The sequence below is a fragment of the Elephantulus edwardii genome, unplaced genomic scaffold, assembly GCF_000299155.1.
Source record: "Elephantulus edwardii isolate Elephantulus edwardi_28Jun2011 unplaced genomic scaffold, EleEdw1.0 scaffold00021, whole genome shotgun sequence".
In the NCBI taxonomy this organism is placed as follows: domain Eukaryota; kingdom Metazoa; phylum Chordata; class Mammalia; order Macroscelidea; family Macroscelididae; genus Elephantulus; species Elephantulus edwardii.
In genome coordinates, this window is record NW_006399771.1 from 5841959 (window position 1) to 5867469 (window position 25511).

Genomic DNA, 25511 nt, shown 5'->3' on the forward strand with positions numbered 1-25511 from the left:
ACAATAAATTTAAAATAATTTTAAAAGTCACTATTAGTAAACATAATAAAATGTCAACTAATCCATAGACATACTATCTGAAATCAATGTGTTTTGACAGTATAATGTTATTAGAAAATTCTGCTTTTTGGTTAAGTTTCCTTAAAAATTTTTACCTACGGCATCTATTAAATCTATGACAAAGGGTAAAAATACATTACTTTGATATATAAATTCAACTTTTTCAATTAGCTTAAAAATTCTTTTAGAAATAAATGATCAAAGAATTCAATATGATCCACAGGGGGGATGATTGAGTCAGAAAATAAAATTAAAAGAGAAACCGATGCTGTTAATTTTAGAAATAATTTAATTTTGTTTCTGTTAAAAGAAGGCTTTTAAAAAAAGAGGGGAAAAAAAAATCCAACTACACATTTTTTTGTGCTTTTCTGGCTGTGGGCAGCCTCCCCCATCTGTAAAAGAATGCTTGCTGGCATTAGGTTCCATCAATTCATTTGTGATTTCTAAATTAATTCTGAAGGAAACCACAACTTACTTGAAGATCCCGCTGAGTGTCTGTGTGCTTGAGGTTTTTTTTCTCTGTTCATAGACAAAGCACTTCCACTGGTCATGGAAAAAAGGTCTAAATCCGTGTCTTCTCTGCTTACAAGTCTTGCCTGCGAGCAATGGGAGAGAATGTATACAATCATGAAACAAAATATGGCATTTTCTGAATGCAGCTCACATTACCCCAAATAAACAAACAGGCTCTGTCAAACAACCTTCTTCAAAATGATACCACAATCCTTTATTGCTGCCCAGGCAGAACAAATGCACTATGTCAAAGCATTTTTTGCAAATAAGAGCCGATTTTAAAATTGAGGTTTGCTATTTGAGTCTGTACAACAAAAGAAAACATTTTAGTACAGTAATTTTGATGAAAATCAATCTCAAAGACAGCTGATGAAACTTTAAACAGCTTAGCATCATTTATTTACCAGTATATAATTAAATTTTAAATTGAATAGTAGAAATGTCATACAGGATTATTTTCTCAATATTTATATTTTATTACTTATAAGTATTATAAGTTGTATCAGTAACATTTCCTGAAATGCCTTGTATCCCATAATTGTATGCTATAGTCACAGAAAATCTTTCCCTTATCACAACCACTAACAACTCAAAAATATTATTATACATTAAGTCTATTTTGGGGTAATGGTGAACATATAGAAATTTCAGTATCTTTTAAGGACATAAGCCTCTGAAAACCCACTAGAGGGTCAGCTAGGGTTTCTCACTGGAACACAGTGAAAGAGATGGAATAGATTTAAAATTATGCTTCTAATGTATCATTCTCTTGGACTGAACATAAGTTGAAGGAATTTCTTCCTTCTTATTTAATATAATGTTCCATAATATCTAACATCTTTAAGTAAAAATTTATTAAGATTCAACTTGGAAGTTGGGGAAAACGCTAAGGGAAAACAAGAGCTTGAAAGTAAATGGGCCTTGAAGCAAACCACTGTATGCCTGAAATTCTATTGGAAAGCATTGGCCTTAAAGTTTCATATGATAAAAATTTAAATACAACTTAATAAAGTCACAGCTGGATCTAAGAGATGATATTTTACAAACTCAGATTCTCCCTCTTCTCTTTCACATCTTCCTTCCTACACTGTCTCAAGTTCTCTAATACACAAACTCCTCACTGTTAATTAAGCATGTGTTACTATCACTGCATTTTACTGCACTAAAAACATACCTGGCTACATATGACAGCTGTCATGGACCAAACTGTATACACCTAAAATATATGGCTGCAAAGGTATGATGTGGAAGTTATGATTGGGTAATGAACGCAGTTGTAAAAGATTTTAGAATAGGATGTGTTACCTTTAATCCTATCACATCCCTGATCTAAGTGGCATTTCCCAGGGCTTTGATCTGTAACATCTTTTATTTAACAAAAGGTAGAAGTGTGAGGATAGTACAAGATAGAATAGGGTTCAGATTTTTTGTTAATAGGGTCGCTTGACTTGACAACACCTAACAACAACAAAAAGGGGAGAAAATACAGGAGGAGAGGAAAACTGTAGTAGCACTAAAATAGAATTACTGGGAGTATGTCTTTCCTTAATACAAAAAAAGGTCAAGATATGTAAATCTCCAAGGGTTATTGGGACTACAGAAGTGAAGCAAACTAGAACATTCCTCAAGACAGAGAGAGAGTGCTTTTGCCCAGAATTTGGACTTGTAGAAACTTAAACTATAAAACAATAAATTATCATTTGTTAAAGCCATCCATTTGTGATATCTCTGTTACAGTATAACTAAATAACCATGACAATTGCATCGTAAAAAAAATAGCTGAAAACTATTTAAAATTAAATAAATATATATTGGCTACATACTAACACATGGAATTAGTATGAAAACGTCACATGCTTTTTCTACTTATTTCAATTCACACACAAGAGGATGTATCTAAGGATTTCATTAAAATGCTGTTGTTAGGCACTGTTAACTCTGATTCAAAGTAACCCTATGTATAACACAGTGAAATCTTGCCTGATTTTATAGTATTCTCACAATCTCTGCTATGCTTAAATCCATTGTTAGACTCATTGTGTTATTCCATTCCTTTGAAGGTCTTCTCTCTCCCTGGTTATCCACTTCTCTGTGCATGATGTCCTTCCCCATGTACTGGCCTTTTCTGACAACATTCTCAAAGAAAGTGAAACAAATCTCCCATCCTTACCTCTAACGAGCACCCTGATTGCACTTCTTCCAAGAGAACTATTAAATTGCTCATCAACAATAAGGTTTAAAAATAAGCCATGATTAAAAGCAGATTAATATCATCATCTTGATGATAAAAACATGTTAATCATATAGGAAACTCTTTTCGTAAGAAGGGCAAGGGTCCTGTGGGAATGGCTATATGTTACCTTTACCAGTCTCACAAAGGGGAACTGTACCTGACAACAGCAACAACACAGAACCAATTCTCATAAGGCCAGGCATGTCCTCCACGCTCCAATACCTTTTGTACTCATCCCAACATCAATATTACTGCTTTATTGGCTCGAAAATTTGATGCAATAACTCACAGACCACACAGAACCATACTGAATAAGTCAAAAGGGTAACATTCAGTCTAGAAGCAGAGTAGAGCCAGGAGAGCTTCCAAATGTGTTTGTGGGTGCCATAGTTTAGAGTCTTATGGATTAAAAAAAAGTGTAACAAAGTTCACAGTTCTGCCAATATCAGCTCTCCCTCATTCTCATCCCCCAGTTGTCCAACAAACTTGGGCAAAAACTTTTAACTAAGCTCTGATTTTGTCAGTGGGAGATAGTAGTCCCAAGGTAAATTCCATCTCACACTGGATCTCTGGTTCTCTGTTTTGGCCATAGCTCCTTCCGATGCCACAGATAGAGCTGGCACAGGAATTTCTGGGCCTGAAGGACAAGCTACATTGTTGTTTCTTCTTAGCTGAGGGGAAAGACATTCTAATTTTGTTGCTGGATTCACTCAATTTATCAGCAAGACTAGCCAATCCCCTAGTAGATTGGTGAGATTAGCCAATCACTTTATGAATAGACTAACATGCTCTATTCACATATGTCTAAAGAGAAGAAAATGGGACATGAGGTCACAGGGCCATGAGCATCTCTGCAAAAGGGCCAGAGGGAGTGAGACTAGCACAGTCCCTCAGCCCAAATCAGATAAAGAGCCTGTAGTCCCCACGGTGCCTCTAGGGTCATAGCAGCAGCAAGAGGTTCATTTGTTGTTGTTGTTATGTGGCGTCGAGTAGCTTGCGACTCATAACGATCCTATGTACAACAGCCCTAAACTCTGCTCTGTCCTGTGCCAATCGCACTGTCTCTGACACTCCCATCCCAATTATCCCAGTCACTGAATCAATCCACCTCACAGAAGGCCTTCCTCTCCTGCGCCATCCCTCCACCCTCCCAAGCATGATGTCCCTCTATAAGGACCGGTCTCTCCTCACAACATGTCCAAAGTATGTTAGACGGAGCCTCAGAATCCTTGCCTCCAAGGAGCAGCCCGGTTTAACCCTCTCCAGGATGAATCTGTTTGTTTTCCTAGCAGTCCATGGTATTCTCAATACTCTTCTCCAGCACCACAGCTCAAAGGCATCAATTCTCCTTCTATCCTCCTTGGTCATTGTCCAACTCTCTGATGCGTAACAAGTGATTGCAAAGACCATGGCGTGTAACAGACGCACCTTGATCTCCATAGAGACACCATTGTTCTTCAGTACTTTGGAGAGGTCCCCAAAAGCAGATTTTGCCATGGCAATGCGCCTTTTAATTTCCTGGCTACTGGTGCCAAGAGTGTTGACTGTGGAGCCAAGCAAACTAAAGCTGTGTACAATCTCAATCTCTTCACCATCCATCCTGATGCTGCCAATTGGTCCAGTGGTGAGAATCTTTGTCTTCTTGACATTGAGCCTCAATCCATATTGGAGGCTGCAGTCCTTGGCCCTCTGTAGCAGGTGCTTCAGGTCCTCTTCAGTTTCAGCAAGCAGGGTTGTGTCATCTGCATAATGCAGATTGTTAATAAATTGTCCCCCAATCTTGACCCCACATTTCTCCTCATAGAGCCCAGCCTCCCGGATAATCTGTTCTGCATATAGGTTGAAAAGGTATGGAGATAGGATGCATCCCTGGCGTACGCCCTTCCCGATTTTGAACCATGCAGTGTTCCCTTGCTGTGTTCTGACAACTGCCTCCTGGTCCAAGTATAGGTTTCACATTAGCATGATCAAGTGTTCTGGGATTCCCATTCTTCTCAGAGTCAGCCACAGTTTGTTATGATCCACACAGTCAAATGCCTTTGCATAGTCAATGAATCAAAGACAGACATTCCTCTGGTATTCTCTGCTTTCAGCTAAGATCCATCTAACATCAGCTACCATATCCCTAGTACCACGACCCCTTCTAAACCCAGCCTGGACTTCTGGTAGTTCTCTGCTGATGTGCTGTTCCAGTCATTTTTGGATAATCTTCAGTAAAATCTTGCTTGCATGTGAAATCAGTGAGATTATTCTATAGTTTCCACACTCTGTTGGGTCACCTTTCTTTGGGATAGGAACAAATACAGATCTCTTCCAGTCAGTTGGCCAAATGGTTGTTCTCCAGATTTCTTGGCACAACTTGGTGAGCACATCCAGGGCAGCATCTGTTAACTGAAATATGTCAATTGGTATACCATCTATTCCTGCAGCCTTATTTTTTTGCCATTTCCTTCAAAGCAGCCTAAACTTCTCCTTTTATCACCATAGGCTCTTGCTCATATGTTGTTTCATGAAATTCTTCTGTGTCTGCCAATTCCTTTTGATACAGTTCATTTATTCTTTGCTAATTCGGAGACTTACAGTTATGGTATTAACAATGGAGTTTATTAAGGAAAGAAGTTGAAATGAGGAGAGGTAAAGAATGTCACCCAATGCAAATCTAAGTTTTAGACCAGCAGTCTCAAGGCACAATTCCTCAATTAGTTCAGGTTCTGGTTTCATCTCAGTAGTCAAATCCAAGTCATCCAGCAAGATTTGCCTTAGAGTAGTTACAACTTAGCTTCTCCTTCAAACATTGGCAAGAATAGTAAAACCTTTAACTGTGTCCTGCACAAAAAGCCTCCAGTCACACCTTGCCACAGTTTCTCCACAGAAACTCCATAGTCTCTCTACCATCACCAGGGTTTTGCCACCATAGTCTCGGTCTCAATGGGGTCTTGTTTCAGTCTCCCTCAAGTCTTGCTGCCACAAGGTTTATTTGCCTCAAGTCTTGCTGTCTAGTATGGGAAGCGCTCTTTTTCTTTTCCTAGTCCCACAGGTGTTGGTGGTTTGCATGACCATGTGCCTGCAGTTAAAGTAGCTGGAGATCAAAGGAAGCTAACTTTAATGGCTAAAAAAAGCCAACTGTTAGGCTAACACCACAGCATATTCCCACTCATCCACATGACAAAGTAAAATTCAATTACTGAACAATAAATAAACTTACACTCTTCTAAAAAAAGACTTAAATATAAGTCACAAGGTGGGCTTTTTGGGGGGGGAGAGTTCTTTTAATTTTAATTTTTTATTTTATATGGATTTGCATAAAAAATTCATAATCATTGTTTCACACTTTATTTCATTCACATTATTTCATCATTCCCAAAACTTGTGCTTTATAAAATCCATCACTATTGAACTAAGCACACCATTACCCTGTCTTTTCAGGTCCCCATCAGATCTTTCCCATTTCCTTTACTCCCTTTCTCTACCCACCAAATTGTGGGACCCTGTTATTTACCCCCTGCTTATTCTCACCACTCTGCTCCCACTCCTTTCTCACTTGGACACCCATACATGTTTACTAGTTATCCTTCTACTTGTACAATAATAGTCTAATGCACTATTTGTCCTTATGGGACTGAGTTAGTTCACTCAGCATAATGCTCTCAAGTATTTTTCAAATTATATAGTATATTTTTAACTATTACTCCTGAGTGCTGCATAGGATTCTATTATGTGAATATGCTACAATTTCTCAATTCATCCCATGTGGTTGGACATTTAGGCTGTTTCCATGTTCTTGGGATTGTGACTAATGCTGCTGTGAACACTGGTGTATGAATCTCCAATTGTATCTCGGTTCTCATTTCCTTGGTTTATATAACAAGAAGTTGAATAACTGGGCCATATGAAATTTCTAATGTTAAACATTTTGAGGAATCACCAAACTGCCTCTCACTAACAGTGTATGAGAGTTCCTATCTCTCCATACCTTCTCCCATACGTATTGCTTTCTGTATTGTTAAAGTCTGGCACTGTAACTGGGGCGAAATGGTAGCTCATTGTAGTGTTTTTTTGTTGTTATTTTAAATTATATTAGTTTATTTACAAAATTTGAATACATTGTTCCCCAAAACAGATTCTTCCAATTTCCCTCACCTCCTTACTCATCAAATCGTACAACCCCATGATTATTCCTTCCCACCCCTAGCACATCCTCATCCCTCTGCTTCCTCCTTCTCCCCCCACCCTTGGATCTTTACACTCATTCTACAATAATGGTTTTAAACAATATTTGTCTTAGTGGGACTGAATTGTTCACTCAGCATAATGCTCTCCAGTCCCTCCTAACTTAGGTAATAATTTACAAAATATCCTGCATGCTGCATGATACTCCATTGTGTGAATGTACCATAATTTCTCAATCCATTAGTTTGTGGTTGGAAGCCTGGACTGTTTCCATGTTCTTGGGATGGTAAATAATGCTGCTATGAACATTGGTTTACAAGTCTCAATTTTTGCCTCAGTTCTCATTTTCTCAAGGCATATTCCAAGTGGTGGAAGAGCTGGATCATATGGAATTTCTATGTTCAGCTTTTTGAGGAAACACCAAACTGCCTTCCAGAGTGCTTGTACCATTTTACAATCACAGCAACAATGTATAAGAGTTCCCATACTGCCACATCCTCTCCAACATTTAGTACTTACTGGCCTGTTAAACTTTGCCACTGTTACTGGAGTGAGACAGTACCTCATTGTGGCTTTGATTTGCTAGTGATTTTGAGCATTTCTTCATGTGTCTCTCATTCTAATATATTCCTTTGTTAAAATTCTTTCCATGTCATTTGCCCTTTTTGTTATTGGGTTACCAGTCTTTTTCTTGTGGAGGGCCTGTAGGATTCTCTAAACTTTTTTTATGTGTACCTTGTCTGAGATATCATTGTCAAGCATTTTTTCAAGCCAGTAGGTTTTATTTTGATTCTATTGGAAAAAGGTTTTGATGTACACAGGGATTTAATCTTTAGAAGGTCACAATCATGTGCATTACTTGCTGTATTTATCTTTTACATTTTATTCCATAGTTGTTGAAGTTCCTCCAAGTTTATTTATTTTTATTTATCAACAATCTGTGCTTTGCTTGCTGAAACTGTGGAGGACCTAAGGAATTTGCTGCAGAAGTTCAAGGACTGTAGTCTGCCATATAAATTGTAGCTCAACATCAAGAAAACAAAAGTGCTCACAATTGAGCCATTTGGTAGCATCATGACAGATGGAGAAGAGCCTGGTATCAGTTTCAGCTTGCTTGATTATACAGTCAAAACTCTTGGTACCAGCAGAGTACATTGGGAAAGTCCACTGTCAGGGACCTCTCCAGAATACTGAGGAGCACTAATGTCCACCTAGAGACTATGGTGCACCTGAATCAAGCCAAGATCATCACAATTACATGCTATGTATCAGAGAGCTGAATAACGACTAAGAATGATAGAAGAAAAAAATGATGTCTTTCAGTTGTAATGCTGGAGAAGAGTACTGCACACACTGTGAATTGCTAAGAAAACAAACATCTTTTCTGGATAGGGAGAAACCAGACTGCTCCTTGGAGGCAAGGATTTTGAAGCTATGTCTCACATACTTTGGGCACATGGCCAAGAGGGACAAGTCATTGGAGAAGGACATTATGCTTGGAATTGTGGAGGAACAGTTCAGGAAAGGAAGATTCCAGATCAGATGTAGTGGCACAGTAACTCGGGTAATGGGTCTAGGTAAGACAGTGAGATAGGGTCAGGATAGGAAAGGGTTCAGAGCTCTTGTACATAGGGTCTCTATGAGACACAAGCAACTCAATGGCACATAACAACAAGAACATGATTAATTGATGATATGTTCTACAGTCAGTCCCTGGTTTTATGATGACTGGCTGATAGTGAGTTTCTTTGACTGGTTCCACAGATGTAGTCAATCTGATTGGTGTTTAGTCCATCAGGTGAGGTCTATACATTTAATAACTGATTATTTTTTTATAAAAGGCATTTTTAATGATTAAATTGTTGATTGTACAAAATTCTGTCATTTGCTCTTCAGTCTCATTTCTATCACCAGTTCTGTACTTTAGAAATATAAATTATTCTTATTTATTTAAAAAAAACCCACAAAATCTCTTACCATTGGAACAACAAACAACATAATGATAGATGAAAAAAAATGAAGTTGTCAAAGACTTAATTTTTCTTGGATCCACAATCAACAATCAAGGTAGCAGCAGTCAAGATGTTAAAAGACATTACATTGAAGTAATATGCTGTTAAATATTTCTCCAAAGTCCAAAAGAGGAGTGATGTAATATATAAAGACTAGGGTGTACCTCATTTAAGCCACAGTATTTTCAATTGTTTTCTATGTATCTGAAAGTAGGACAATAAATAAAGATGGTAGAAGAACTAGTGATACCTTTGAATTATAGTGTTGGAGAAGAGTACTGGATATCCACAGGCTGCCAAAAGAACAAACAAGTTTGCCTTGAAAGAAGGGCAACCAAAGTACTCCTTCGAGGCAAAGATGCTGAAAGTTCCTCTCATGTACTTTAGGAATGTTATGAGAGGAGCCAGTCTTTGGAAAAGACATCATGCAAAGAAAAAGATGAAGACTTTCAATAAGATGGATTGATTCAGTGATTCTAACAATGGGCTAGAGTATATCAGGAATTGTAAGGACGGTTACTAAGAGCTGTAGTCAAGTCCATGGCACCTAACAACAACACCACATACAAAGAAATGAATAACTTTGGTGATGAGATTCAGTCAAGATCTAGCTGACATCAGCTGACATCAGCAATGATTTCCCCAATTCCACAACCTCTTCTACGCTCAGCTGGTGTTTCAGGCTGTTCTCTGTTGCTGTGCTATTCTAATTATTTATTTTTTTAACACTCTTCAGAGAGATTTTCCTTCCATGTGACATTAGTGATGTTGTTCAATAATTTCTACACCTGTTGTATCACCTTTTTTTTCCAGAAAAGGAATAAATATGAATCTCTTCCAGTTAGAAGAAGAACTGAGAAAATCCTGGGTGAGATGGATTGATAACAGTAACCATGGAAATGGGGTCAGGTGTGTCAGAAACAGAGGTTGGTTCAGGATATGAAAAGAAATTGTGTACTGTTTTTATGTCTAGTATATTTTTCTCACTATACTGCTTTTGATATTCATCCATAGTTCTGTATTTATATAGAGATCTTTTCTTTATATGGTGAATAGGTATGCTGCAATATGCTTAAGCCATCCCTCTATTGATGACCATTCAAGGTTTTTTTTTACCTTTATGAACAAAATTTCTATATACATTTCTGTACACACTTTTATATGGATGTATTTTCATTTCTCTTTTGGTAAATACCTAGGATTGGAATTAATAAGGTAGAAATATGTGTAAGTTTGTAAGGAATAGCCTATCTCCAAAGTGGTTGCACCATTTATGGTTCTACACAAATGTAAAATAGACCAAGAAGCAGTTAATCAAACAGAACAAGAAAATACATGCCTTAAAATGCATAGCTTAGAATTTATGACTTAATATCATAAAACTAGCATGTCACGGCTGTATCATTATTTAATTTGTACATTTAGGAAATTCTCTTGAGAAGATGGACTATATAAAATGTGGCATAATATTTGGATAAAAAATCATCAACAACTTTTGATAGCAGAAAACAGCCTTGTTTGCTGAATTGGATAGGGACTTGAAGTATTTACTGATGGAAATGAAGGATTACAAACCTTAAGGGTGCATTACACTTTAAAAGAAGAAAACAAAAAACTCTCAAAATTGGGCCAATAAACAACATTATGATAAAGAAAAGAAAGACTAAATTCTCTTTTACTTGGATCAGAATCAATGTCCTTAAGAAGCAAAGACGTCACTTTGAAAACTAAGGTGGGTCAATATAACTTATTTATGTTGGAAAGGAGAACTATATATTCATGAACTGCCAAAACAGCAAATAGATATGTTTTGGAAAAAAGTGAAACCAGAATGTTCTTTAGAGGCAAGGAGTGTGAAACTTCATCTCACATATTTTGAGCATGTTGATAGCAGAGGCTATTCCTTGGAAAGTGGTATCATGCAAAGAATGAGTGAAAAAGAGGAAAGCCCTCAAAGATGAAGACCTTCAACATGATAGACTGACACACTGACTACAGTAATGAGCTTAAGTGTTATCAGAGATGATGAGGATGACTCAGGATGGGACAGAGTTCAGATCTATTCAAAAGGTTGCTTTGAGTCATCCTCCACTCAGTGGCACCGAAAACAACAACCACCCAAGGCACAGTATTTTCAGTGATCTCACATCCATATGAAAGTTGAACAATGAACAAGGAACAGTGAAAAATAAATCAATATATCTGAATCATGCTATTAGTAAAGAATATTGAATATATCATAGATTGTCAAAAGAGCAAATAAATCTGCCTTATAAGTACAGTAAGGATGTTTTTTCAAAGTGAGGATGGTGAGAATTCGTTTTACATACTGTGGATGTTATTAAGAAGGACCATTAAGGGCATCATACTTGAGAAAGTGGAAGGTCAGCAAATAAGAGGCAAACCTCAATGAGCTGTCCTGGCACAGTAGCTGCAAAAACAGTCTCAAGCACAGCAAACCGGTTCAAGAACAGGCAGGTGTCCTTCTGTTGTATGAAGGGTCTCTGAGTTGACACTGATTTAGCATCACTTTGAAACAAGAACATAGGATATGTAGTAGCTCATAATGATTTCAGTTTGTATTATTGTGCTTACTTCATCTATTCATCAACTTCTCTCACTGTAGTAGGGTGCTCGTGTCTGTGAACCAGGACACTATGCCATCAGCATCTTAGATTTCACGCACGTTGTACAGGTTTCAGTGGAGCTCCAGATTAACACAGGAAGAAAAGCCTGGATATTTACTTTTGAAAATTTAGCCATTAAAAACTCTATGGATCACAAATAAATACTGTTCAATATAATACTGAAAGATGAGTCTCTGAATTAGAAAAACACTTTAAAAAACCAGCAGTCATAATAATTGGCTTGAACAGCCTAAAGGAAGTAGAGATGTGATAGAACTGTGTTTCATTCTGTTGTTCATGGGGTTACACTGAGTTGTAACAAACTCTGGGACTCCTAACACCACCACCATTCTTATTGACAATTCAGATATATTCCTTTACATAGTTTTCCAAATCTATTGCTAAATTTTTTAATATAAATTGGTTTATGTCTTTATATCATTGACTGTAGGATTACTTTTTTTCTTTTTACTTTTTTTTAGGATTACTTCTTATATTTTTACAAAGGTTCCTGGGTGTGTTTTTATGCATGTATGAAAAAGAAAACACAGTGGGGTTGGATTTGTGGATAAAGAGATCCTGCACACATTTTTAATGTGTTTTGACTTAATTTCCTGTCTTGTAATGGCAAATGATTAAGAATTGATGAAGTATAACTTATTATTTTTTAAATTTATGCTTTTTAAAGTAGCCTAAATTCAGAGAAATAATTTTTAATGTATTTTATCATAAGATGATAGGTCCATATTCATCTCATCTTATTTTTTGTATAAGTTGAAGAGTAATAATCATGATTCATTTTCATTTATTTTTAAATTCTATACCGAGTTATCCATCAGTATCTTTCAAAAAATTGTGCTTTTCCATTTTAATTATTTTAGTATATTTGTAGAAAAATAATTAACATTATAAATATATGTACTTTTATGGACTCTATTTTTTCCATAGATTTACTAAATTATGTTTATGCCAATGATATACTGAACACGGTTTTTATGACTTTGGTTTCTTACATAAATTATTTTCTACTTTTTTAAAATCTTTTTTCTTATGTATATTTTAAAATAATATGGAGGGAACACATAGAGTCACTGTACAAAAAAGAATTGGTTGACACAGAAATATTTTAAGAAGCAGCATGAGAGCCAATAGTTACGAAGGAAGGAGTTTAAGCTGCACTGAAGATATGGGCAAAAAATAAAGCCTAGGAACCAATAGGATACTAATTGACATATTCCAAAAAGAGACGCAGCTTTGATTATGCCCACCAGTCTGTGTCTGGATATTTGGAAAATAGCTACCTGGTCAACTAACTGACAGGAAGAGTTAGAATACTGAGAGAAGATCTTCACCCTGAGACCTACAGCATCACTTTTCAGCAGGAAGTAGCTAAGAGAACACGCCATTCCCTTTTCCTTATGAATCAGGGTGAAGTCTCTCTCAGGGAGGAGTGACAGGGAATGGCAAAGGACACACTGATAAAGGAGATTAATCAGAACTGGTTTTGACAAGCACTGTGGCAATGGGACAATTAAAACAGACTTTCAAGAGGGGAAAATAAGAGGAACGAACTGGGGATAGGGTAGAGAAAATAGTGCAACAATGAATGAATGGAAACCCAAAATCTCTGTCAATGTTCATTAAAATTAATAAAATTAAAAAAATAAAAAAGTCATACTTCATCCACTGTAGTCTTCAATTAAATTAAAATTTAACTTAAATGCCTAAAAAAAAAGTAAAGGGATCCACACAGAATGTGGAATTAGCAAACAATATCATTACTATCACATTCAAAAAAATATTGTTGAATATCATAAAAAGAGCAAGGGCCACAAGGGGATGGCCATGCCTGACCTTTACCTCACAAAGGAGAAGTGTCTCCATCAACAGCATCAACAACCCAAAACCAATTCCCATCCAGGCTCCTCTACCTCTTTCTACTCATCACCAATCTTACTGCTTTACAGGGTCCAAAGTTCCAAGAAATAGCCCACAGATCACATAGAAAAATATTGCAGAAGTCAAAAGGCTATATAATTCAGGTTAGTAACAGAACACAAAAAAAAGATTCTCACCAGTGAGCCAACTGGCAGCATCATGACAGACAGTAAAGAGATTGAGAATGCTAACAGCTCAGTTTGTTTGGCTCTACAATCATCACTCTTGGTAACAACAGCCAGGAAATTGAAAGACAAATTATGTTGGAAAATTCCGCTGTCAGGGACTTTATTGAAGAGCAATGATGTCAGTCTGGAGACTAAGGTGCACCTAATTCAGGTCACCATCTTTGCAATTACTTGCTATGTGTCAGAAAGTAAGAAAGCCGGACAATGACTATGGATGATAGGAGAATTGATGCCTTTGAACTGTGGTGCTTGAGGACTGCTAGAACAAACAGGTTCGTCCTAGAGGAGGTGAAAACAGGATGCTCCTTGGAGGCAAGGATTCTGAAGCTCTAGCTGACATACTTTCGATATGCTGCAAGGAAGGACCAGTCCTTGGAGAGGGACATCATGCCTGGGAGGGTGGAGGGACAACACAAGAGAGGAAGACCCTTGATGAGATGGATTGATTCAGTGACTAGAGTAATGGGGGTCAGTGTATTAGACAGTAAGATTAGGACAGGATAGAGCAAGTTTTCAGTCTATTTTACGTAGGGTTGCTATGAATTTCAAGGAACTCAACAGCACATAACAACAACAACAGCAGAACACAAGACAGCTTCTGAAATGTATTTTGGGAACCTCAGCCTTAACCCTCGCAGTTTTTGGCTAATGTTACAAAGTTTTCAGGTCTGTGAAATATGGTCCCACAATTGTCCAACAAACTTGAGGTATGGTTATTAGCTCTGTTTCCAATGATATTGCAGTCCCAAAGTCCCATCTCATGTCAGGTCTCTGGTTCTTTGCTGGGGCAACTCCTCTTGTGTGCCCTCCTAGTCTGTCTGGAAGAAGAAGCTTATTACATTCTCTTGCGTGCACTCTTCCTGGTGGGAAACATTTATTTCTGTGGCTGGACCCACTCAATTTATCCACCCTTGTAGATAGGTAGATAGGCTAACACTCTATTCTCACATTTCTAACTATCTACATAGCAGAATCACATTCAACAGCGAGGAAAGAAATTTTGAACAAGAAACTGCACAAAGATCATCCAAAAATGGCTCAAAGAAAGACAGATGAGCCAACATAATGTGGAAATTATTGAACAATATCATTAAAGCACATGCAAGCAAAATTTGTTGGGGATTCTTAAAAAGCAGTTAGACTAGTACCCTGACAGAGAATTGCCAGAAGTTCAAGTTTAATTTAAAAGAGATAATGGTTCTAGGGATATCAATGTTTATGTCAGATGGGCCTTGGCTGAAAGTAGAGAATAAAAGAAGAATGTCTAATGTGACTACACAAAAGCATTTGTTTGTATGGATCATAATAAACTAGCTTTAACCTTAAAAAGAATGGGAACTTCAGAACACTCAATTATGCATATAAAAAGTCTATACCTAGACTGAGAATCTGTTTTCTAAATAGAACAAGAAAACATTGCATGGCTTAAAATTAGGAAAAAATGTATATCAAGGCTTTGATACAGCTTTCAGTCTGTATGCTGGGCAAGAAGCTGGACTTTATGAAGAGGGGTGTCTCACTCCAGTAACAGTGGTAAAGTTTAACAGGGCAGCAAGTAATAAATGTTGGAGAGGATGTGGTGAGAAAGAACTCTTATACTTTGTTGGTGGGATTGTAAAACGGTACAACCATTTTGGAAGGCAGTTTGATTTGACACTTCCTCAAAAAGGTGTACATAGAAATTTCCATATGACCCAGCTATTCTGCTACCTGGAATATGTTGTTGTGATGTGCCATTGAGTCACCTGTAACTCACAGTGACCTTATGTACAACAGCCCTGAACGCTTCTCTATACCTTGCCAATCTTATTGTCTCTAACACACCTATCTCCATTACCCCAGTGACTGAATCAATCCATCTCATCGAGGGTCTTCCTCTCTTGCTCTCTCCCTCCACTTTTCCAGGTATAATGTCCCTCTCCAAAGACTGATCTGCCTTGTAACATGTACAAAATACGTCAGATGAAGCTTCAGAATCTTTGCCTCCAAGGAACAGCCTGGCTTCACCCTCTCCGTTCTTCTAGCAGTCCATGGTATATTCTATAATGTTCTCCAGCACCACAGCTCAAAGTCATCAACTCTCCTTCTATCATCCCTAGTCATTGTCTAGCTCTATGGTGCATAGCAAATAATTGTTAAGACCATGGCTGGTATCAGGTTCACTTTAGTCTGAAAACTGATATCTTTGCTCTTCAGTACTTTGTAGAGGTTTCTGACAGCAGACTTTCCCAATGCAATTAATCTTTTAATTTCCTGGCTGCTGGTAACAAGAGTGTTGATTGTAGAGCCAAGCAAACTGCAACTGTCAACAATCCCAATCTCTTTATCATCTATCATGATGCTGCCAATCAGCCCAGTGTGGAGAATCTTTGTTTTCTTGATGATGAGCTTCAATTCTTATTGAAGGCTGTAGTCCTTGACCTTGTACAGCAAATGCTTCCCTCCTCAGTTTTAGCAAGCAGGGTTGTATCATTTGCATAATGCAGATTGTTGATGAGTTAACTTCCAATCCTCATGCCACACTTCTCCTCATAGAGCCCAGCCTCCCGAATAATCTGTTCTGCACACAGATTGAAAAGATATGGAGATAGGACACATTCTGGACATACAACTTTCCAAATTTTGAACCATGCATTGTTTCCTTGCTCTGTTCTGACGATTTGGAACATACCCTGAGAAAATGAGAAGAGAGGCACAAATGGAGATTTGTACACCAATGTTCACAGCACCATTATTCACCATCACCAAGAACAAGGAAACAGCCAAAATGTCTAACCACAAAAGAATGGATTGAAAAATTATGGTACATTCACACAATGCAGCATGCAGGAGCAGTGATTTTGTAAATTATTACCTAATTTTGGAGGGACTAGAGAGCATTATGCTGAGTGAACTAAATCAGTCTGACAAGGATAAATACTGTACAAAACCATTATTGTAGACTGAGAATAAGGCTCCAGGAGGGGTGGGAGAGGTTGGAAGTAGAGGAATGTGGATGTGCAGTGGGAGGGGGCATTAATCATGGGGGTTGTACAGTTTGATGGGTGGGAGGGTGAGGGAAATGGAAATAATTTGCTCTTAAAAACAATGTATTTGAATTTTGTAAATAAGAAGAAAAGATTAGAAGACAGACATTAAACACCTGTGTAATGCAGGTGGCACAATCTTGCTTGCTGGGAGTGAGGGGGTCTAGAGCGCTTAATGCAGAAGATTAAGGATTGCAGCCTTCAGTATGGATCACAACTCAATATCAAGAAAACAAAAATCCTCACCACTCAGATAATAGGCAATATAATGATAGATGGAGCATATATTGAAATTATTAATGATTTCATCTTGCTTGGATCCACAATTGGCACCTTTAGTACCAGCAGTCAGGAGATCAAGAGACATATAACATTGGGGAATCCTGATGTAAGAGATCTCTCCGAAGTCCTGAAAAACAATGCTGTCAGTCTAAAGATTAAGGTGTCCCTGATTAAGGCAACAGTCTTTCCAATCACCTGCTACGTATCAGCAAGCTGGAAAAGGAATAAGAATGACAAGAAGATTCAATGCATTTGAGTTGAAGTTTTGGAGAAGAGTGCTGAATTTCCAATTACTATCAAAAGCAAAGATATGTGTTAGAGATTATATAACCAAAATGTTCCTTGGAGGTAACGTTGATGAAACTTCCCCTCATATATTCTGGACATATTGATAGGAGAGGCTATTCCTTGGAAAAGGACATCTTTGAAAAATGCTTGGAAAGGTGGAGGGTCAGCAAAGGAGAGGAAGACTCTCAATGAGAGAGACTGATGTAGTTTCTCTACAGCACTTAAATATGTCAGGGATGATAAGGATAGTGTAGGATAGGACAGAGTTAGGATCTGAGTCCCTATGAGTCGAATTAATCATGCTTCAATACAACAATAAGTCGTCTTTTCTGTTTCAAAATTTTGTTGGCTATTCCTTATTCTCTGAACCTCTAAATGCTTTATAAGAAGAAATTTTTCTGTTGATTTCTAATAAAACTTGATCGTTTTCTCATGGTGGTGGTGTGCACCGTAGAGTTGGAACAAACCCATAATTGACACCCCCACCACCCGCAGCAACTTTTCAGAGGAAGTTAATTGTACAGGAGGAGATTAGCCAGCCGTCTCCCATGGAGCAGCTGGAGGCCTTGAATTTGAGACATTGCAGCACAGCTTCTTGCCGCTAGGTGAGTATTCCCCCCCCCCATTTTTATTTTATATTGGATTGCTTACAAAGTTTGTGTTGTGTTTCACACTATTCTTCAATCACATTGTGTTTCATACAATCATGATCATGCATTATGTTTATAAAATTAATCACCATTTTATAATTACCTTGTCTTTTCAGGTCCCCATCAGATCTTTCCCATTTCCTTTACCTCCTCCCCTCTATCCATCAAACAGTGCAACAATGTCATTTTGCCTCTACTCATCCTCATGCTTCTGCTTGTTTTCTCTTGGGTCCCATACACACATTTTACTAGTTTTCCTCCTATTTTCACAGTAATGGTCTTATGCAGTATTTATCCTTATGAGACTATTAGTTCTCAGGATAATGCTCTTAAGTCTCTTCCAAGTTATGTTGTATTCTTAAAAATTGTTGCTCCTGAGTATTATACAGTATTCTGTTATGTGATTGTATCAAAATTTTTCAATCCATCCAGTTGTGGTTGGACACTTGAGCTGTTTCAATGAATAACACTGCTATGAATATTGGTGTATAAATCTCCATTTGTATCTCAGTTCTAATTTCCTTGTGGATTGTAGTCTTCAATATGAATTGAAGCTTAACATCAAGAAGACAAAGATTCTCACCAGTGGGCCAATTGGCAGCACCATGATAGGTGGAGAAGAGATTGTGGTTGTTAACAATTACAGCTAGCTCGGCTCCACAATCAACACTCCTAAATCCAGCCATCAGAGAGTCAAAAGATGAATTGCACTGGGAAAATCTGCTGTCAGGGATGTCTCCAGAACACTGAAAAGCAGTAATGTCAGTGTAGAGACTAAGGTATGCCAAATCCAGGCCACAGTCTTTGCAATTGCTTGTTATGCTTCAGAGAGTTAGACAATGACTAAGGATGACAGTAGGAGAAGAATCAATGCCTCTGGATTGTGGTGCTGGAGAAGTGTCTTGAATGTACAATATTGACTGCCTAGAAAACAAATAGATTTATTTTGGAAAGGGTGAAACCAAGTTACTCCTTAGACACTAGGATTTTGAAGCTCCATCTCACATATTTTTGGGCACGTGGAAGAGGACATCATGCTCGTAAGTGTGGAGGGATAGCGTAGGAGAGGAAGACCCAAGATGAGATGGATTGAAACAGTGACTGGAGCAATGGAAGTTAGTCAGTGTGTCAGAATTAGTGAAACTGGCTCAGGACAGGGCAGGGTTCCGAGCTGCTTTACACAGTGTTGCTATGGGTTGGTTGCTGGCCACTCGGGTACACATACCAATGACAACAACAACAACAACACATATTCTGAGTAGGAACTTCTGGTGGCCTAGTGGCAAGTAACTGTGCTGCAATCCCAAAGGTACATGAGCCATCTACTCCTTCTTAGTAGTGGAACAGCTGGGTCATATGGAGTTTCTACATCCATTTTTTTGAAGAAATGCCAACCTGTCTTTTAAGAGTGTGTGCACCATTTAAAAAACCCACCAAGAGTGTATGAGAGTTCACGCCCCTCCACAACCTCTCCAACATTTATTGCTTGCTGCCCTACTATGCTTTGTCACTGCTACTTGGAAGAGATGTTATCTCATTGCGGTCTTTATTTGCATAAAATTATTCTGGCATTACAATTAATCTACAGATCACTTAAGGAACATTGTCATTTGATTACTTCTGGCTTCCAACCACTGAATGTCATATACCTCTCAGATTTTTCTTAGCAATATTCATGTGCCTGTTGGCCATGCAAATGTCTTCCTCTTCAGAAGTCTTTCCATGTCTTTGCCCATTTTGTAATTGAGTTATCAGGTTTTTTAGCCTGGAAGTCCAGGGGTACTCTGTAAACTTTTGTTATAAGACTCTTATCTGACATAGCATTGTCAATGCTTCTTCCAAGTTAGCAGGTTTTCTTTTTATCTTGTTGAAAAAGGTTTTTGATGAGCACAGATATTTAATCTTTAGAAGATCTCACTCATCAGATTTCCAGATGGTACATGTATGGCTGTATTTGGCAGTCTCTTTATACCATAGTCTAATCTCTTTTAAAGTTATTGAATAGTGATGTCAGTTTGAAGACTAAGGTGACTCTGATTCAGGCCATGGTCTTTCCAATTACTAGCAATGCATCTGAGACCTAGACAATGAATAAGGACTACTGAAAAAGAATCGATGCCCTTGAGCTGTAGTGTTGGAGAAGAGCACTGGGCATTCCATGGACTGCCAAGAAAATGAATAGATATGTCTTGGTGAGGGTACAGTCAGAGTGCTCTTTGCAGGAAAGAATGGTGAGTCTTTGCCTCAAATTCTTTGGACATATTGCTAGAAGGGGCTATTCCTTGGAGAGGAACATGATGTTGGGAAAGGTGGAGTGTCGGCGAAGGAGAGGAAGATCCTCAACCAGGTGGATTGACAAGGTGACTGCTGCAATGGGCTCTTGTGTGTCAGGAAATGTGAGGATGGTGCAGGACAGGACTGGTTTCAGATCTTTTGTTCATAGGATCACTATGAGTCGTACTTGACTTGAAGACACCTAACAACAACAACAACAACAACAACAACAAACAAGCTTTGTAAGCTTGAGCCCAGTTTGTCTCTCATGAACTTTATTGTTTTGGACTTTATTCCCAGATCTCTGATCCATGTTGAATGGATTTTTGTATACAGTGTAAGACGTGGATCCTGTTTCAGTTTTCTGCAGATAACAGTCCAGTTTTGCCAGCACTGTTTGTTGAATAGGTTGTCATTTTCCCATGTGATAGGTTTTATTTCCTTGTTAACCAAATATCAGTTGACTGTGTATCAGCTAACCATACATAGGGAGATACATTTCTAGATTCTTGATTTTGTCCCATTGGTCTGTGTGCCTGTCATTGTACCAGACCAGTACCATGCTGTTTCGGTTACTACTCATGGTTTTGAAGTCAGGCTGTGCTATGCCTCCCACTTCATTTTTGTGTCACTTATTCAGCATCTCTTTGCTCTCCAAATAAACTTGATAATTTCTCTTTAGATCTCATTGAGAAATGAATATGGTATCTGTATTGGGATTGCATTGAACACCTAGATTGCTTTTGATAGAACTGTCATATTCACAATATTGAGTCTTCCTACCTATGAACAAGGAATATTTTCCCTTTTATTTAGGTCTTTTATTGTGTCTCACAGAAATGTTCTGTTTGTTTTTTTTTTTTTGTACAGCCCTTTTGGGTTTCCAGTTAGGCTCATTCCTAAGTATCTCAATTTGTGGTTGGCTATTGTAAATGGTATTGCTTTCTTGGTTTCCTTCTCCGAGTTCTCTCTTTTACTGTGAAGGAACCCCACTGATTTTTGGATGTTGGTCTTATATCCTGCCACTGTACTAAATAAGTCTACTAGCTCTAACAATTTTTTTGTTGAGTCCTTGGGGTTTTGTGTGTACACTATCAAATCATCTGTACATAACAACAGTTTAACCATCTCTTTGCCCACCTAGATGGATTTTATTTCCTTCTCTTGTTGCATTGCCATAGCAAGTACTTCTATTATAATACTGACGAGCTTGTTTGGTTCACAATGACACTCTTGGCACCAGCAAGCATGAAATCAAAAGATGAATTGCATTAGGAAAATCAGCTTTCAATGAACTCTCCAGAGTGCTAAAGATCAATGATGTCAGTCGAGAGACCAAAGTGCACCTGATCCAGACCATGGTCCTTGCAATTACTTGTTATGCATCAGAGATCTGGAGAATGATCAAAGACAACAGAAAAATAATCAATCCCTTTGAGTTGTGTCTCTGAAAAAGTATGTGGTTCTGCACATACAATTTTGTACTCTATCTATCTATCTATCCATCCATCCATCCATCCATCCATCCAGGTCTATCCTGGAGAGGGTGAAATCAAGCTGCTCCTTAGAGTTAAGGACTTTGTAGCTCTGTCACACATACTTTGGACATGTGGCAGAATGGACAAGTCCTTGGAGAAGTACACAATGCTCAGAGGTTGGAGGAACAGTGCAGGAGGGAAAACCCCAGATGAGACAATTTGACAGTAACTGAGGTAATGAAGGCTATGTGTCCAGGCAATGAGGTTGGCTCATGATAGAGCAGAGTTCAGAGCTGCTCTGTGTAGAGTTGCTGTGAGTTCCTGTCAACTCAATGACACAGTAAAACAACAATCATTAATAAATCTTGATTGCATATATGATCTATTTCAAACTACAAAAGTTGGTGGGAATCTATTTCCTCTTCTTTGGCTGTAGTCATTAGTGCATATTTTTGAAAGATAGTGGTATTGTCATGTCTTCCTTGTATGTGTTGGATTGTATTCTATCACTCATAATAGTGTACTTAAGGATACATCTAGAAATAGTCTTTTTTTTACTATGAATGCAACCATACTTCCCCCTCCATTTTTTCTGTTGGCGTAGTAGATCATATTACTGTCTGAATCAAACTGACCGATGCCAATCCATTTGATTCATAGGGACCCCTTAACAAAATAGTTCCGAACCTTGACTTGTCTGCCTCATCCTCACAATCTGTGCCATGCTCAAGCCATCAAGTCAACCTAATCTTTTTGAGGTCTTCCTCTCTTTCTTTGACTCTCCACCGTTCTGAGCACGATGTCACTCTCCAAGAATTAGTTACTCCTGAGAATACGTCCAAAGTTAGTGAGAGGTGATTTCAATATCCTTGGCTATAAGAAGCACTGTTGTTGTACTCCCTTAAAACTGTAATTTTTTTGTTCTTTAGGCAGCCTATCTATTCTTTTGGTCTTCTTTATTCACTGTCCAACTTTCAGATGCCTAGAAAATAATTGAAAAGACCACTGATTAGATTAAGTATACTTTACTCTTTAAACTGATGGCCTTACACTTTAGAATTTTGAAGAGGTAATGGAGAGTAGATTTCCTCAAAACAACATGTCATTTGATTTCTTTACTGCTGCAACCAGTGGTAAAGATTATGGATCCAAGTAAATTAAATTCTTGACAATTCAATCAATTTTCATCGGTCATGAGGTTGCCTATTGATCCAGAGGTTAGAAGTTTTGTTCTTAATGTTTAAGTGTAACCCATATTTGATCTTCTTCAGTAAGCACTTCAAAAGTTTTCACTTTCTGTAAACAAGATTATGTTAACTGTCTACCACAGGTTGCTGATAAGTCTTCTTCCAATCCTGATGTTATAAAGTCCAGCTTCTTGAATTATTTGCTCAGTATATAGATTGAAAAGGTTTACAGAAAAGATACAATTCTGATGCACACTTTTCTTGATTATGAACCACACAGTGTTCCTGTGTTCTGATTGAAAAATTTCTTCTTGATCTTATAGAGACCTGGAGTGACCAAAATGAAGTGATCTGGCATTCCTGTTCTTCTCAATGTTACTAGTAATTTGTTATGATCCATGTGGTAAATGCTTCTACATGCCTGACAAAACACATCAAAACAACTTTCTGGTTTTCTCTGCTTCAGCCAAGCACTATCTGACATCAGTGATCATATCTCAGTCCAGCTTACATTTCTGGCATTTTCCTGTGGATTTACTCTTCTATCAGTATTTATATTATTCCAGAGATGACATTGTTCAGTATATTAATAATATTGTTTAGTATGGACTGAGGCTCAATGTCAAGAAGACAAAGATTCTCACCACTGGACCAATCGGTAGCATCAGGATGGATGGCGAAGAGATTGAGATTGTTCACAGCTTCAGTTTGCTTGGATCCATGGTCAACATTCTTGGTATCAGTAGCCAGGAAATAAAAAACGTATTTCAATGGGAAAGTACATGGTTAGGGACCTCTCTAAAGTACTCAAGAGCAACGGTGTCTCTCTGGAGACTAAGGTGCACCTGATACAGGCTATGGTCTTTGCAATCACTTGTTATGCATCAGAGAGTTGACAATGACTAGGGAGGATAGAAGGAGAATTGATGCCTTTGAGCTGTGGTGCTGGAGAAGAGTATTGAATGTACCATGACTGCCAAGAAAACAAATAGATTCATCTTAGAGAGGGTTAAACCAGGCTGCTCCTTGGAGGCAGGGATTCTGGGGCTTCGTCTGACATACTTTGGACATATTGTAAGGAGAGACAGGTCCTTGGAGAGGGACATCATGCTTGGTAGGGTAGAGGGACAGCACAGGAGGGGAAGGCCCTCTGGGAGGTGGATTGATTCAGTGACTGAGGTAATTGGGATGGGTGTGTCAGAGGCAAAGCAATTGGCACAGGATAGAGCAGGGTTTAGAGCTGTTGTACATAGGGTCACTCTGAGTCACAAACGACTCAATGGCACATAACAATAACAATATTTAATGTTAATATTCATTTAATATTAATATTAAATAATTTCCACCAAATTACTTTTTTTGGGAAAGGGGAACAAAAATGGAACTCTTGATACCAGTTGGACAGGGAGCAGTCTTCCATATTTGTATAAGACATATACTGTTTTTCTGTTGAGTGTAATGTTTGTTTTAGGAGTTGTAGGAATTTCTTCTAAGCCTTCTCCTCTTTTGGGGGGGGCTAGGTTTAATTTATGTGGAGGGGTGTGGTGTGGGTTATTCTGGGGGGTCGTTTTTAGGTTTAATAGTCTTTCTGATTTATTTGGGTGGGATATTGATAGTGTTTGGTTATACTACAGCAATGGCTACTGAAAAGTATCCTGAGACTTGGGGATCTAGTAAAGTCTTTCTTGGAGGGGTATTAATAGGGGTATTAATTGAATTAATGTTAATGATTTGATTATATTTTGGGTCATATTATGTAGTGAATGATGTGGCGTTCGGTGATTTTGATGATAAGTATACCTGGACCAGAAGGTTGTTGTGTGAACAGAACAGGGTTTCCAATTAAGAAGGGAGTGTGTCAGAGTTGTATTGTCTCTCCATACCTATTTAATCTGAACGCTGAGCAAATTATTCAAGAAGCTGGACTCTGTCAAGAAGAATGTAACATCAGGATTGGAGGGAGACTCTCCAATAACCTGTGTTACTCAGACGACACAACCTTGCTTACTGAAAGTGGGGAGGACTTGATGTACTTTTTGCAGAAGACCAGGGAATGCTGCATTTGATAAGGATTGCTTCTTAATATCAAGAAAACACAGATTCTTACCACTGGACTGAGAGGCAACATAATGATGGATAAAGAGGAAACGGAAATAGTCAGCAGCTTTATGTTGTTTGAATCCATAACTAACACCCTTGGTACCAGTAGTCAGGAAATATGGAGACACATTGCATTGGTTAAATCTGCAATTAGGGATCTCTCCAAATTATTGAGGGGTAATGGTATTAATTTGAGGACTAAGGTGTATCTGATTAAGGCCATAGTCTTTCTAATACCTTGCTATGCAACCGAGAGCTGGACAATGAATAAGAATGACAGAAGAAGTATTGAGCTGTGGTGTTAGAGAAGAGCACTAAACATCCTTGGACATCCAAAAGAACAAAGAAATACTTATTGGAGAGGGTGCAATTTGAGAGCTCTTTGGAGGCAAGAAAGATAAGCATTTTGCTAAGAGGGGAGATTCCTTGGAGAGGGACATCATGCTTGGAAGTGTGGAGAACTGGCAAAGAAGAAGACCCTCGGT

General features: G+C 38.1%; 1 protein-coding gene across 1 annotated transcript in view; it reads right to left on the reverse strand.

The window, feature by feature from the left end:
- Positions 1-485: 485 nt before the first annotated feature.
- LRRIQ1 (leucine-rich repeats and IQ motif containing 1) overlaps positions 486-25511 on the reverse strand; it is a 267992-nt gene continuing 242966 nt past the window's right edge. Inside the window, 1 exon segment of the mRNA XM_006882532.1 lies at positions 486-656. Coding sequence (XP_006882594.1) covers positions 486-656 — 171 coding nt within the window.